At 35.3% G+C, this 17,194-nt stretch overlaps 1 protein-coding gene across 2 annotated transcripts in view; it reads left to right on the top strand.

Moving 5' to 3' along the window:
• The first annotated feature begins 1,032 nt into the window (after positions 1 to 1,032).
• LOC131596168 (uncharacterized) overlaps positions 1,033 to 17,194 on the top strand; it is a 73,671-nt gene continuing 57,509 nt past the window's right edge. The window contains exons 1-4 of one of the 2 annotated variants that reach the window (XM_058868753.1): positions 1,033 to 1,163; positions 1,293 to 1,401; positions 1,750 to 1,799; positions 2,001 to 2,859. In XM_058868753.1, the coding sequence (XP_058724736.1) occupies positions 1,125 to 1,163; positions 1,293 to 1,401; positions 1,750 to 1,799; positions 2,001 to 2,859 (1,057 nt within the window). In that variant the 5' untranslated portion in view covers positions 1,033 to 1,124. Of the gene's footprint in view, positions 1,164 to 1,292; positions 1,402 to 1,749; positions 2,860 to 17,194 lie in introns of both variants that reach the window. The other variant, XM_058868752.1, reaches the window with a different exon arrangement.

Here is a 17,194-nt window from a genome sequence, read left to right as displayed (position 1 = left end):
ACACTAGGATTCAAGGAGGTAAGTAATTCGTTGTCAGAGTACTCATCTAAGTCAACCACATTAGTATTAGTTTCAGTATTTGCCTTAGGGTGCTCATTATTGTCAATGTCATTGACATCTTCGGTGACATTGGTATTCTTAGTAAACCCTTGTTCATCCTTGTTGATTTCTAGGTCAATATCAACGGTGTTAACAGGCTCAGCCTTACTGGTGTTATTGAGGGGATTATCCAATATGGTTAAAAGAGAAATAAATATTCCTGGCACTTGATGATTCTCCTTTAGAATACGAGTAACAATCCTGGTAATTGCTCTATCGACATATTTGGATCCTTCTTTAGTAAGTTCCTCCATGGTAGCAGATACTGAGGATTTGGTACCCTTGTTGTGAATACCCTCCTTGGGCCGTTTTGCATGAGTCGTTTTAGGCTTTATGGCCTTTACTTCGTCACTGCTAATCTTCCTTAAAGGGACAACCTTAAGAACCCTATTAGGGTTAGAGGACTCTTCCGGTGTTGCTGAGTCTGAAATGGGAGATTCATCACTCGATTGCTGAGACATTCTGAAACTTAGAGAACCAGTACTTGTTTCACACCTATGAAAACAATTGAAGTAGATCAACCTCAGAGAGTAGCTAGAAGAACTATTAGGAAAGTTTGCCGTTTTTAGAATACTAGGGGATCGAGGGAGCTTTATATGCACACTGAATGAGACAGGGCACACTTTTGTGTCTTTGTAGTAACTATTTAATTGCTTTGTAGTAAATTCTAATGTCACGGTGAGAAGAGAGAAAGGAAGGATGCAATCACTCCAACTTCTCATGCTCACTCCAAACACACCTTTGTTATAAAATCAAATTAATTATTGTAAACAAAAGTATTAAATAATGCCACTCATTGCATCCATGGTAGACAACTAGCTATGAAGAGGACAACCGATCAGCACCGTTTCCTAACCAAGTTACACGTTTGCAAATCTGCATGGCACCACCACCCCTTGAAACAAAGCAATTTTAATAATTAATTACATAATACCATCCATTCTCTACATTATATAAAGGCTGCATGTGTCTTTCTTTTTCATTCCATCCTTTCTTCTATAGAATTTCACACTCACTGATCCAATATGGAGTTTCATTTCTTTCACTTTATTACCTTTCTCGTGGTGAGTTACAACTCCATAAACTCCACCACTTTCATTTCTTCAAATACTTGTTATCATATTCTATCTCTCTATTTTTGCTTTTAAATAAATGGATTACTAATGTTAATATATATTCTCAAATGCATGCAGCTTCTGCTAGTGGCAACTAATGCTGCAAGATTACCACCTCAACATTACTGGAAGTCCGTAATCCCCAACTCTCCAATGCCAAAAGCCATCACTAATCTCCTACTTCCTAGTCAGTGTCATGCTCTAAAATTTATGTCTATATGATAATATCTTTAAAATCTCTCAACTTTTTAGATAGAAATTTACTTCGACATATTTAAAATTATTTACTTTTTAAATTTAATTTCTCAATTAAACAAGTGTAAAATGTTTGAGTCAAACAAGGTTACTCCGATGGAAGTAAAATTGATGTAAATTTTTTGAAGAATTACCTAATATATTTTCTTATCATACTGTAAGTGAGTCAAGTGTAAATTCTAAGAAATTACTAAATGTGTTCAAATATAATCATGTTGTAACTGAGTCAGGTGTAAGTTTCAGAGAATTTTTTAATTTATTTCAATACATCATCCTGCAGGTGAGACTGATGTAAGTTCTGAAAAATTACATAATTGGTTTCGATACGATCATGCTGTAAGTGGGGCTGATGTAAGTTCTGAAGAATTACTTAACGTGTTCAAATATGATCATGTTGCAACTGAGCCTGATGTAAGTTTCAGAAAATTACCTAATGTGTTCAAATACGATCAACCTGCAAGTGGGTCTGATGTAAATTCTGGAGAATTACCTAACGTGTTCAAATATGATCATGTTGCAACTGAGCCTGATGTAAGTTCTGAAAAATTACCTAATTGGTTTCGATACGATCATGCTGTAAGTGAGGCTGATGTAAGTTCTGAAGAATTACCTAACGTGTTCAAATATGATCATGTTGCAACTGAGCCTGATGTAAGCTCTGAAAAATTACCTAATTGGTTTCGATACGATCATGCTGTAAGTGAGGCTGATGTAAGTTCTGAAGAATTACCTAACGTGTTCAAATATGATCATGTTGCAACTGAGCCTGATGTAAGTTTCAGAAAATTACCTAATGTGTTCAAATACGATCAACCTGCAAGTGGGTCTGATGTAAATTCTGGAGAATTACCTAACGTGTTCAAATATGATCATGTTGCAACTGAGCCTGATGTAAGTTTCAGAAAATTACCTAATGTGTTCAAATACGATCAACCTGCAAGTGGGTCTGATGTAAATTCTGGAGAATTACCTAACGTGTTCAAATATGATCATGTTGCAACTGAGCCTGATGTAAGTTTTAGAAAATTACCTAATGTGTTCAAATACGATCAACCTGCAAGTGGGTCTGATGTAAATTCTAGAGAATTACCTAACGTGTTCAAATATGATCATGTTGCAACCGAGCCTGATGTAAGTTTTAGAAAATTACCTAATTGGTTTCGATACGATCATGCTGTAAGTGGGGCTGATGTAAGTTCTGAAGAATTACCTAACGTGTTCAAATATGATCATGTTGCAACTAAGCCTGATGTAAGTTTCAGAAAATTACCTAATGTGTTCAAATATGATCAACCTGCAAGTGGGTCTGATGTAAATTCTGGAGAATTACCTAACGTGTTCAAATATGATCATGTTGCAACTGAGCCTGATGTAAGTTTTAGAAAATTACCTAATGTGTTCAAATACGATCAACTTGCAAGTGGGTCTGATGTAAATTCTGGAGAATTAACTAACGTATTCAAATATGATCATGTTGCAACTGAGCCTGATGTAAGTTTCAGTAAATTACCTAATGTGTTCAAATACGATCATGCTGCAAGTGAGTTTGATCTAAGTTTCAGAGAATTTCCTAATTTGTTCCAATACCACCCTGCTAGAAGTGAGTCTGGTGAAAGTTCCAGAGAATTTCCTAATGTGTTTCAATACCCTCATGCTGCAAGTGAGGCTGATGTAAGTTCTAAAGAATTACCTAATTTGTTTCAATACCACCCTACTGGAAGTAAGCCTGATATAAATTCTGAAGAATTACCTAATGGATTCGGTTACCATCATGCTGCCAAATAGAACCACATTTAGGTGTGTTGTGTTTGCTAAGATGTATTACATGTGTGCTAATAATGTGCTAAATAAAGTTGCTTTGATGCTATGTCTCAATGCAACATAAATAAATGTTGTCTCTATCTATCACCCCACTTGTGCCACCTTAAAATACTAGCAGTAACTTGCAATTTTTTTTAAAGAAATATGTTTTGTTTTCTACAATATTGACAGAAAATGATCTTAGAAATGCATGTGATGCTTCGCCCACTCTTCTCACATACGACCAATGTCTTGGCACCATGTGTCCGTGCACCCTTCTGCAAGCATTCACCATTTGTTATGATGTTTGGAAAAAAGTCAAGAAAATTTACTCTAATCACAATAAGAAAATAAAGCTACCAAAATTTTACTACAAATTACTTTCATAGTTAAGCTCAATTTAAAAAATAATTATTTAACACCAATTTCAAAAGACCATTTCTCAACTAACACATGAATATCGTATACACCACGCAAAATTCCATTTTTGCTCCAGCTTTCGTAGATGCACATCCGGAAGCACCCCAAATTTTGAAAAAAATTTGATTCCTTCCGTAGATCCACCCACAGAAGCGTAATAAACTAGTGTATATGAGGAAAAAATACACATAAAATCAGTTAAGGGATGTTTTCGTAGGTGCATCTACGGAATCTCTTAGAGCCACGTTGTTCTGTAGATGCATCTACGGAAGTGTCTGATATAGTTTGAACCAGCATGATCACTCTCCCCATTGTTTCATTTCTTCAAACTATTCATTTTCCACACACTAAAAACCTTACATCATCAATACCCGATTTCACTCCAACACTCAAACTTTTTGGTGCAATAAATCAAAGGGAGCAAGAAGATACTGAATTTAAGGTAAATAATCACTTTCAACCACTACATTGTTCACATTATCAATGTTATTTGCTGTAAAAAAGTAACGTAGCTTCCGTAGATCCATCTACGGAACGTGTTGAAGATGAACACTTCTGTAGATGCATCTACGAAATAGTCCTGTAGTTTTTTTTCCAGCATTTTATAATTATGTGTTATTTTGACAAAATAGGTATGGTGTACCCCGATAATATTTCAAGAGAATCAGCTACTTTAGTCGATGTTTGTACGAGTATTGACGGGGTAGTCGCAAATGTGGTAGATGTCGGAGGTGACTTTAGTAGCAAGCAAGATTTTGACGATCGTGAAAGCATGCTAACATGGATTCGTAGGAATGCAACTAACCTATGTTTTAGTGTAGTGATAGGAAGATTGGATAATGGTACGGCAAGAAGAAACCCGTTTGTAACAATATTGTGCGAAAGAAGCGGGAAATACCATCCTCCTCTAAAGAATTTTAAAAGAGACGACACGGGTACTAGAAAATGCGAGTGTCCATTTAAAATTTGTTGTTACATGTTGGCTAGCACGAGTTTCCATTTAATAATCGCCTTACGCAAAATTACAAGGCCATTCAGTGGCATGTCGGCTCAATCCGGTTGAGAAGACATCTATTAAAGACATGTCCTTGAATTTTGTCCAACCGAAAAATTTACTTGCCATATTGAAAAGGAAGGAACCCGACAACATATCAAATATAAGGCACGTGTATAATAAACGGTACCGCAATAAAAAGGGGAGTAGGGGAGATAGGAGCAAGATTCAACAATTGTTGAAAATGTTGGATGATAAAAAATACGTGGTGCGGTACAGAAATTGCGATGATGAGGTTATGGTCCAAGATATTTTTTGGACTCATCTGGATTCCATAAAGTTGTTCAACACTTTCTCGACAATGCTCCTTCTCGATTCTACCTACAAGACCAACAAGTATCGACTCCCATTATTCGAGATGGTCGGTGTTACATCCACCGAGAAGACATTTTCCATTGGTTTTGCTTTTTTGGAGTGTGAAAAAAAGGATATTTTTAGGTGGGCATTGAAGGGGTGTCGCACACTTTTGAAAAAAAAGTCGAGATGCCTAAGGCGATTATTACGGACCGCAACCCCGTTTTGATAAATGTGGTTGCAAAGGTATTTCCTTCTTCTGATGCATTACTTTGTCGATATCACATATCATATAATGTGAGAAGTAAGGTTAAACCCGTTGTGGGGACGAAACAAGTAGCGACCGAAGGTGGGAAAACGGTGAAGCCCGGAGTGATTGTTGACAAACTAATGGATGCATGGGTGCATATTGCAAGTTCGTCGACAAAAGAATTGTATGCCGATGTCGTATTGCAATTTCGGAATATATGTGAAAAACATCCTCATTTATTAAAATACATTGAAGCATCATTCTAGACAAAGTGAAGGAGAAGTTTGTTTGTGCGTGGACTGATAAGGTCCGACACCTTGGGAATACAACCACCAATAGAGTTGAGAAGTTTGTTCAACAGATTTTCCTAATGTGTTCAAATATGTGAAGGATAGAAAAACACTTAGAAAGGGGGGGTTTGAATAAGTGTATTTGATACTAAGTTGAGTCTTGATTTCCAAAATTTCAGTTAGACTAGAAACTAACTCTTCTCTAGAAAGTTCTGAAAATACCTCTTCAGAATCTAAGTCTGATGTAGATTGTGATTCATCATCAACAGTGGCCATCAGCGCTATGTTTGCTTGCTCATCTTCAGAGTCTGATTCTTGGTCAGAAGAATCTGATTCATCCCAAGTAGCCATCAAGCCTTTCTTCTTTTCAAACTTCTTCTTGGGCTTTTCCCTCTGAAGCTTTGGACACTCATTCTTGTAATGTCCTGGTTCCTTGCATTCATAGCACGTCACCTTCTTTTTGTCAGATCTTCTATGTCCAGAAGATTCTCCTCTTTCAGGCCTTTTGGAACTTCTGAAGTTCTTGAACTTTCTTTGCTTACTCTTCTAGAGTTAATTTACTCTTCTGGAGATCATGGAAAGTTCATCTTCTTCTTCTTCTTCTTCTGATTCTGACTCTTCAGAATCTTCTTCCTTGACTTGGGCATTACCTTCATGAGTCATCTTCAAGGATTCAAAGATGTCATAGGCAGTTTCTCTGTTTGTTATTTTCTCATATTCAGCATGAGAAATAGCATTCAGCAGAATAGTCTCTGACTTGTGATGATTTTTGAATTGTTTCTTTTGATCATCACTCATTTCTTGTCTTGACATCTTTACTCCACGAGCATTTAGAGGATATCTGTAACCATCCAAGACTAGATCCCATAAGTCATCATCTTGACAAAGAAAGTAACTTTTGAGTCTATCTTTCCAGTACTCAAAGTTTTCACCATCAAAAACGGGTGGTCTAGTGTAGCCATTGAAACCATTGCTTCCATTACCATTGTTGTTTTGTTCAGTAGGAACAGATGTAGCTGTTGTATCACCCATATAGACTTTGTGTTTTTCTCCCTGTATCTTTTGTCTAACACGGTTAAGTGCTTGCACCTAGAACCGGCGCTCTGATGCCAATTGAAGGATAGAAAAACACTTAGAAAGGGGGGGTTTGAATAAGTGTGACTTTAAAAACTTATAAGATAAAAACAATGAACACACTTATTTTTATCCTGGTTCGTTGTTAACGAAACTACTCCAGTCCACCCCCTTAGAGTGATTTACCTCAACTGAGGATTTAATCCACTAATCCAACTGATTACAATGGTTATCCACTTAGAAAACTTCTAAGTCTTCTAGAGTATACAGATCACAACTTGATCACTCCAGGAATTCACCACTTAGAAAACTTCTAAGTCTTCTAGAGTCTACAGATCACAACTTGATCACTCTAGGAACCTTTTACAAACAACGTAAAATAATGTTTACAAGAGTAATATTACTTCTTATAAAGCTATAATCACAACAGTGATATTTATCTTAAGTTCTAAGCTTAACACTCACTAAATATTACAAGAGTTTGTGAGGTTGAAGATGAAGTTCGTGAGCTTTGATTTTGACAGTGTTTTGGTATTTTTGCGCAAGTGTTCTCTATGCTGCTTCTGATCAGAACTTCTATATATAGGCGTTGAGAGAAGATGAACGTTGGGTTGCATTTAATGCTTTGCGTGAATAGTACAACGCTGCATTTAATGTTTCACACTTTTGTCAACTACCTCGAGCCATGCTTTTGCTGCTTTTACTGACTTTGCCTTTTGTAGCTTCTAACGTTCCTTTTGTCAGTCAGAGATTAGACTTAATAGTCTGTCATCTTGTACTTGCTTCTGAACTCAGATTTGTAGATAACAAAGTTTGAATTATCATATTTAATCAGCTTGGTGCAGAGCATCTTCTTGCCTTCTGACTTTGAAGAGCTTGAGCGTGATACCATTTAGAACTTCAGTGCTTCTGCTTCTGACTTCATGTTCTTATGATGCTTCATAGTTCATGTTCTGATTCTGATTAACCATCTTCTGATGTCTTGCCAGAGCATGTTCTGATGTAGCCATCCAGAACCTTCTGAGTCAGTGCTTCTGAGCGCTGATTTGTGCATACTCTTTATATTTCCTGAAATGGAAAATGTAAAGGATTAGAGTACCACATTGTCTTATACAAAATTCATATGTAATGTTATCATCAAAACATAGAATATTAATCAGAACAAATCTTGTTCTAACAATATGCTCATGTTGCAAGTGAATCTGATGTAAGTTCCAAAGAATTTCCTAATTTGTTCCAATACCACCATGTTGGAAGTGAGCCTGGTGTAAGTTCCAAAGAATTTCCTAATTTGTTCAAATACGATTAAGCTGCAAGTGAGCATAATGTGAGTTCCAAAGAAATTCCTAATATGTTCAAATACGATCATGCTGCAAGTGAGACTGATGTAAGTTCCAGAAAATTTCTTAATTTGTTCAAATACGATCATGCTACAAGTGAGCCTGATGTAAGTTCCAAAGAATTTACTAATCTGTTCACACACAATCTGTGAAGTCAAGACTCTCAATTTAATGTGTTTTGATGAAGACAAAATGAATTTCAAATAATCATATCAAAAAGTATGGAAAAAGCTTCAAGAACAATGTATCAATTCAAGTCTCCAAGTCTTATCATGAGCAAAAGCTAGCACCAAATTATTCAAGATTAAAGTTGAAGACTAAGCATGGATCTTGATTAATAGAGGTACAAGCATGCAATTATATTGATAATTTTAGTGCTCAAATTATTCTCCAAAAAATCACTTGCATGCATTGGTCATTTGTGTTTAAAATCACTTAATCTTTTTAATCATATTTGAACCATGTTAAATCACTTTTAAATATAATTTTTTATTATGTTTGAACCATGTTAAATCACTTTCAAATATAATATATTGACTTGAATAAATCAATAGATGTTGCCTTAGGTTGGTTCCAATATTTAGACAATTATTTAAATTTTTTAATTTTTTCAAACATGCAGTTTTTGGTAAATTATGGCGTTTTTAGCGACCGTAACAGCACAAAAACCGCCGCAATTTACAACGTTCTGAACTAGTATTTTTATATTTGAAATTTGAAAAATGTTACGAACTTGTTAAGTCAAGTGACCGTTTTAACTGACTTAAGAAGTACTGTGCAGAATTTAAAATTATGTTTTTTCATGAACCATTGTTATTCTAAACTATTACAAACCTTCATGAAAATGTCTCAAAAAATACCATGTTTAATAGAGGTGTTATGCACTTATAAATACATGAAATTTCAAATTAAAAATCACCTCTTCCATTGCAATTTAACATCATATTTTTCACTCAAATTTTCGAACAAGTGTTTTTGTTCTTAATATTTCATAAAGAATTTTCTACATGTATGTTCGTAACATTCTAGAAAATTCATATCATTCTCATAAACACTTGAGCACTATATTTTCATCATAAATTGCTTGTTTTAAAGAGAAGATCAATCCTAGTGATTGATATATGTTCATCAACATTTCTACTCAAATATATTTTGTTATTATTGGCTTGCTATCCAGGATTGTTGGAAGCAACGGTTTTTAATTAGTGAGAGGCTTGTTCTCATAATCAAGTTAGTAAATCCAAGAGGATTGTTCTTGATGGTTAGAATCTTGTTGTCTAGGATTGTTGGAAACAAGTGAGTCATTAAGGGAGGATTGTTCTCTTAGTGAAAATCCAAGAGGATTGTTCTTGGTGTTGGTTTGTCTTGTGTAAGTCACAAACAATAGTAAAATCTCTTTCATGTTGAAAGGGGACTGAATTACTCTCGGACTGTGAGAGAAACCAGTATACATCATTGTGTTCTTTACTTTTTCGTATTTACCGCTTTCATAAATCATAATCAAAAAAGAAAGTAACACATTTCTAAACTCTTGCACCAAACCAGAAAAATAAGAACAACTTGTTTCTAAAACCATATAAATCTTCAAAGTCCTAATTCACCCCCCTCTTAGGCACACTCTTATACTTACACAATCATGCTGCAAGTGAGCCTGATGTAAGTTCCTAAGAAATTCTTAATTTTTTCAAATACGATCATGCTGTAAGTGAGCCTGGTGTAAGTTCCAGAGAATCTACTTATCTGTTCACATACAATCATGCTGCAAGTGAGCCTGATGTAAGTTCTAGAGAATTTCCTAATCTGTTGAAATATGATCATGCTGCAAGTGGGCCTGGTGTAATGGTTGGGTAATTTCGCAAGTATATGGAGTGTATCAGAATAATATAAAAGATTTACATTTACTATTGCTATGGTGTTTATCTAATGCGGTCGTTAGAAGGTTTGTAATAAGCATAACAAAATAAAATAATAAGCTTGGAATAAATTCAGAATAATAATGCTAGAATGTGATTCTCATCGATCAACTTTACTCTTATTATTTCTAAATAAGATTACTAAGTGTGCAATATTTTTTACCTTAAAAAGAATTAATTGAACAGGAGTTGTCGCTTCCGCGTATTCATAACTGAGTTTTACTCTCTAAACTATACCACCCGCTTTCGTATGCTAGACGCTTTATGCGTTAAAGTAACAAAATCTATTTCAAGAAATTAGATTCTTCACTTAGTTGAAAATTAGTTTTGGATGGAAATAACTTAAAAGGGTTCCAGGCTTTTGCTCAAATAACTGGATCCTAAAAAATAAACGGATGGTGAACGCCACCTTCCTAAAATAGGGAAGACTTAGTCTTTTGACCGTTAATGAGTGGGACACGTCATTCTTCTTATGGCTTTCTCTATAACAAACGCCATGTTGAACGCCTTAAGTGTAATTTCTTCCTTTTTTCTCTGTTTTCTATCCAATTTGTTTTATTTCTTTGTGTAGGCCTCTCATATGGTCAAATACCTGAAAAGAAGATAAAACATTAGCATAACAATAGAAATAAAGACAAAATAATGATAAATCATATGTAATATGAGTAAAATATGTGATGCAGTTATATGTAATCAAACTCTCCCAAACTAGAATCTTTGCTTGTCCTCAAGAAAAACAACGGTGTTCAAATAACTATTCCAGGCTATAAACCTTTGCATTTATCTTGGTTGTGTCGATGGGTACTGTTAGTTCCATGGTTTTGGGGTTGGCAACATTTTTCCTAAAACATAGTTCTTGACAAATGTTGAGCAAGATGTCGTAACATCTTGACAATATTGATACAGTAAAGCTTGAGCTTATATTTAAGACAGATGTTCTACTAGATGTCATGACATTCTGAACCAGGACATCTGTACAGGTTGTCTTAAATCTTAACTAATTTTATTTGCTTTTGTGATATTTCTTTCCGATATATCTCAATAATATTCACAAGTCAAGAAGATTTAATCTTGAACTATAAAATCAAATCAATTCAGAATTAAAGTTTCTAATTTTGGTTGATTGAACAATTTAGAAATTTTGAAGATTTGTTTCAAGATTCAAAAAGATGGCTCTGCAGATTTTGTGCAGTCCTTAGCGTGTTGATTAAAAAGGAATTAGGGCAAATGTTTAAAATCCCATGGACTGCAAAAATAGAATAACGAGTTATTTTATTCTATTTTTGCAGGTTCTACAACCATTAGGTTAAGTGACCGAGTGAAGGTTACCTAACTTAGAAGGTGCATTCTCTATTTTTAATTATTTCATTTAAAACTAGGATCATTTAAAACATTAGGGATCTATTTTTAATTATTTCTATTCTTGCAGGATCTCTATTTTTGCATTGTCCGTACGTAGATTATGCTTAAGATGGTGTTAACTGCTAAGATAAACTACTTAGAGAATTTTTTAGGGCGAGACTTTAAGGCCAATATACAATAAGTATCCAGATCAATTTCCATAATTTAGAGACTTACGGTGTTAAGATGATACCGATATTTTAGAAATTTTCCCAAGTCTCCACAACCTTTCTTTAGGTAGCTTAGAAATTCAAAATAAACATTATTTTCTTTTATCGAAAATTTTGTTATGGCTCAAGAAATGGAAAGAATTAATAAACAATAGAAAAACTACACATAAAGACTCGACAGCACATGCAAAAGACTCGATTGACTAAACATGAATATAAAATCCTAACTAGAAAATAATAAATTTACCTAGAAAGCAGTAAAATAAAACTGTAGAGTTCCTCTCCCACACTTAAACCGAATATTGTCCTTAGTGCTTTGATAAAATGTGAAAAGGAATTAAAACCTAGTTATGCGCTAATGCGGGCCAATAGTTCCCTCTCCTCCCTGGTCTGGATGTCTTGGGCAATGACTCCTGCTCTGATGGCCGGAACTATGTGATATCTTAAGTTTCCAAACTTGGTCTGATATTGAGGCGTTGGATTACTGTAACCTTCGGAGGTTCCCTAGTATCTCTGCCTGACTAGAATGTACTGGAACTAAGTCTCATGTCAAATAAGCTTGTTGACGTTGTTGTTGGGCTGCCAAGGTGGCTTGGGCTTCTAATACTAATTGGAAAGATCTTGTTGTTTGGCTCTGAGATGCCCGTACAAAATCCATCATGTCTCGTTGCTGCTCATACATGTTATACAACAATCCATCTCGCTCCTCTTCATGAGCTTGTTGTTCTCGTAGCATTGCTTCAGTCTAATAAAAACCAAAAGAGGTACCTACAAAAGGGTTAGAAGAATTAGGTGGTGGAGAGTTATGAATGAGGAACATGTTCCTCCACTCAAACTCATCGTCAGTACCATCACCACCAGTAAACTTTTGTGGAACCAGGCCAATAACAGGTGGAGCATTTAAATCATAGGTCGAGTTTCTTTTATTTCATACATCGGGACAATCTGCACAACAGAAAATAATACTTTTAATAGCTACATTTTTTAACCATTAGGTTGTAGTCTCCTTCTCTTTTCACCCTACAAAGTCTCATATGTCTCAGAAGGTTAACGTCAATGGTGCGGGGTGGTAGAGGTTCTAAAGTAGCAAGCTCAGTTTCGAGCCCGAGGCACGTGCGATGGATGTAATCAACCCTCCAAAAGATATCGTTCCTTTCTTTTTCAGAACGACGAACATTTGGCAAATCATGAAAGGTTCTGAATTTAACGATTTTTGTATAAATGCTTCCTGCAAGTAAAGAAAATATATCGCATTCAATTTATTAGAGTTTTCCCAGCCAAAAATGGTGTCGGCCAACATTTGACGGAAAACACGGATAATCGGGTTATGAATGTCATGAGCCAAGATACCCTCAAAGGGGTAAGTAGTAGAGCTTGTTATTTCCTTCCAAAATGTACAAGCCTCATTTTCCCACTCTATATCTAACGAGGATTCACACACAATACCCTCTCCGCAAGGAAAATGTAGCAACTCTGCAAGATGGTCAATAGTATAATCATATTACACATTAAACATGTGGAAATTAATTGTGCCTATATTGATTCCGGTGTTCGGCATGACAGTGTAAATAAGTGAACTCAAAAATTCTCATGTCGGGTTCTTGTTGACATAGTTAAGCGGCAAGTAAAAGCTTAGAAGTATTCCGGGATTTATCGTGTCCACAGAGAATGATGGAGGTAAAGAATGCTACTCAATGATTTCTTCTTTTTTAAGCTTGGGTTTAACTGAAATAAAAGTAAAACGTATAAAAAGGAAAATAAATATATTCTTCAGAGAGAATAACTTATCAGGCATGAATATACACTACTCGTCACAAACTAAAACATATCTACAATACACATCAAAATCATCGCGTATATATCACATTAGTATCCATTTTTGCAACACCAACGAGATGTATCACAACCAATGTTATGTCTAAAGCAAAATTGCTAGAACATTCGTATTCTCACGTCGGTCATGTCTCGCGTGAAATTCAAACACAGAAGCATTAAGCTTCGATACAAACGCGATTGTTAGCTCCAACCCTGTCTCTAGAATCGATAAATTCAATAGATTTCCTTCCCTAATCGAGACTTGTGATGCCTATTTCTACAAAAACACAAATCCAAACATAAATACAAAAAGACTAAAGAAAGAAACAAGATTATTACCGTTTTTCCTTTTGCCTTACCTTTTTTGTTTGCCTAAATTATTACCGTTTTAGTTTTTGATCTGTCACGTTATAATTGTTGAGGTCTTTAATGCACTGACATTTTTCTTCTTTGTGGCTAATTTTCAGGATTAACCAAGATCCTTCAGCCACGCGCGTTAAGATCAAAAAGCTAAGTTTCTAACTATTTTTTTGTTTAAATATCATTTTAATTTTTATTAAAATAGGGTTTGTTCCAATCGCCAATGAATTTGTAATGTACTCACCCCTATTATTTTCCTTTTAATTTTCAGAGTCAATCGAGGGTTCGAGGGAGATCAAGGCATTCAAAGATGTTTATACTAATTATTGTTCCCTCTTATTTTCTGTCTTTATTCCCCCCTTCCCTACAGGTGTTTATTGTAATAGCGTAGGACTTTTAATTCCTGCCTTTAATTTTTGCTTATTTTAAACTGCGTGGTTAGTAATCTTAGGGAGTGCAAGCCTTGAACTGAATTAGCATCACTAATTACAATATAAATAACTGAATTAACCACTTGATTGTGCCACACACACACCTTTAAGGTAACCTCTTTTGCTGCCTTGTTGCCTTATTGATAATGCCTTAAAATAGTCAAGTCCCTCGATTCCGAGGATACCTAAAGCAAATGTTGCCTTTAAAGTTATTGAAACTCCCTCGAGGTTGCCTTATAAAGAATGATTGTTCCCATTGCTAAGGTATCACTCGCATGATGCCTAAAAAAATTAATGACTATTCTATCCTTCCCTTAGACTACTTACCCTCTTCATGGCAGGGTCAGTCTTACGGCGAACGATAATTTCGATGACCCTTTTCAAATCCAATGAAAGAACTACCTGCCCTCTTTATGGTAGGGATAGCCCTTTCCCATTAAAGTCTAAAAGAACATTTTTTTAATGTAAGGGTAGTTGCTATTAATTGCTTGCTCTTTTTCAAAATTCAAAAATTCAAAATCTTTTCCCACTTCTTTTCAAAGAATCTTTTCAAAAAGACTACACTTATTTACAAGCTAAAGTTATTATTCAAATTTCTATTCACACCCTACTTTTCAAACAAATCAAACATTTTGAAAACTAAGTGAGCTAAGCAATTAAGAGCCCATGTATAACCATGGATACAAAGGGTGCCTTACACTTTCCCTTTGTATAACTTACCCCCCGAACTCAAAATCTTTAAAAGGTTTTTTCTGTTCTTTTAGCCTTTCTTATTGGATAAAATAAAAGTCGGTGGCGACTCTTGCTTACCGCGACATTTCTTTAACATTCAGTTCACCGTATTACAGTGTGACAAGTTGTTTTAGCCAAAAAATTGCCAAAGGGGAAGATTGAAGGTGTTTTCATGTTGGCTGCTATAATGGTAAAACATACCTGGTTGATATTGTATTATGCAGGTTGCATATTGTCATACCCCAAAAATTGCCCATCTCATTTCATCTTCAAGGGTTCAAGGTTCAAGGGTTTATTCTAGCAGACAAAGCTTTTCCTAATCCAGGATCTCCAAAATTAGGGTTTGCATTTTATCAAAGGAGTTTGAATCTCTAAGGCCTCAAATGGATCTCAAGGTATCTCATATGTCTCAAAGCATCTCCATGTCAAAATTCAAGCTTTAATTCCAAGGAATGCTCACTCAATGGCTCAAATGATCAACAGTCGACTAGTTTGACCTAAAAGTCAACTATGGTCAAAGTACAATCAAACTTCAAGACTTTTGGTCAACATCAAGTATTTGAGGTGATATTCATAATTTGATCAAAGATTGATCATGATTCATTAATAAAAACTCAGAAATGAACAAATTCAAAAGGTTCAAATTAGGGTTTTTTTAATAGGAGAAAGTCAACTCAACTTTGACTGGTCATAACATTCATATGGAGTATCAAAAATTTCCCAACCAAAGCCTATTTTGAAGGAAATTGGATTTTCTACAACTTTGTTCCTCACAAGCCAAGGCTAGAAATGCTTCATTTGAGAGATATAGTACAAAAGATTATAGGTCCTTTTCAAAGATCAACCAAAAGCAGTTTTTTGTCAAAGGTCATATCATCAAGATAAAATCTCCAAATGAAAAATATGTTCCACAGTGGCTTGTAGAGGACATATTGAAGTTTCCAAAAAGTCATAGAACTCTTCCATATCTTAAAAATTGAGGGAGATATGCCTTGTCAAAGGTGGTCAATTTTGGAGGCAAAATGTGAAATAAAAGTGGTTCAAATTGGAGTTTATTGCAAATGGGCCTAACGTTTTAAGCCTTAATCTTGGTCCACAAGTTATCTAAGTTATCAAGAGCAATTTCCACGAATTAATGAATTTTATTTGATTTTTATATAGTTTTTTATTCATTTAAATAATGATTAAAAGTTATATAAATCAATGGAAAATCAAATATTTGATTAGGGGAATCATAATGGCCAATTACAGTCAACATTTAATCAATATTGTCAAGCAAATTTCGTGAACAAGTGATTGGTACAAGATTGGTGCAAATTAGGCCAATTTTAGAAAGTTTAAAAGTGATTTTCAATCAAGATTCAATCTCTTGAGTCAAAGAGATTTGGACCAATTTTGCTAACCTAATTCCCTCAAATATATCTAAGCAACTCGTGCCAGTGCAGAGGGGGGTTTTGGACAAGGTTTTGCAGTGAGAGGCGTTCATACCAAATCCGAAAATTCAAGGAAAAAGTCAAGGTCGTTTTCAGAGTTGGAGATTCTTTCAGGGTGTCTTGGAGATCTAAACACATTCCTGGAGTGTCATTGAATCTATTCCAATTGCTAGCAAGGTTGGAGGCACCCAGAATCGCATCCTCCAAGTCATGGTTTTTTCACGTTTTATTCCAATTTCGTTATCTTACATTCACTCATGGTTAACACGTTTTGATTTCATATTCTGATTCATAATGATGCATGGAACGTTGCTGGTGTCTTTAATTTGATGTTTGGCCCATATATAGTAAAACTCCATTGTTAGGTTGTGAAGGTTCAAAATTAGGGCTTTGTGTTACAGGGAGAATTAGGTCAAGCCAAGGCCACCGCAGTGTTCAGAGGATCCAAAGGAGCCGATCCATGGTTTCGGAATTGATTTATATTGCGTATGATGTTATTTGTATTTTACAGGGGCTATGGAAACGTTTGAAAAGCGTGGCCAAAAGGTTCTAAATTTTTGGAAAAAGAACCCACGAAGAAGACGTAGCTGGGCGGGGAAAATTGTCTTTTTTAAATTTTGATTAAATTGTTTTTTGATAATATTATTCATGTACTATGTTGACAACAAAGCAAAAGCGCTTCAGTGGAGATGCGCCTTCAGTCCTTAAGCGCGAGAGGAGCGGTTTGATCCCTATCTCGTGCAATTTATTTTATGGATTTTCTGTATTAAGAATCACTTGCAGATCCTGCGTGTGCTATCTAGGGGGCTCATCGTACACCTTCAACGACAACCTTTGGATCTCAAAGCAGCTTGATCCAACGCTCCACAGCGTGAAACTCCACCATGGACACTCAAGAGCCACCATACAGGATCAACACCCAGGTTTTCTTAATTGTTTTTATTAATT

Source organism: Vicia villosa, linkage group LG4 (assembly GCF_029867415.1).
Source record: "Vicia villosa cultivar HV-30 ecotype Madison, WI linkage group LG4, Vvil1.0, whole genome shotgun sequence".
In the NCBI taxonomy this organism is placed as follows: Eukaryota; Viridiplantae; Streptophyta; class Magnoliopsida; order Fabales; family Fabaceae; genus Vicia; species Vicia villosa.
The sequence above is the reverse complement of the archived record's forward strand: the minus strand, read 5'-3'. Positions and strand labels throughout refer to the sequence as shown.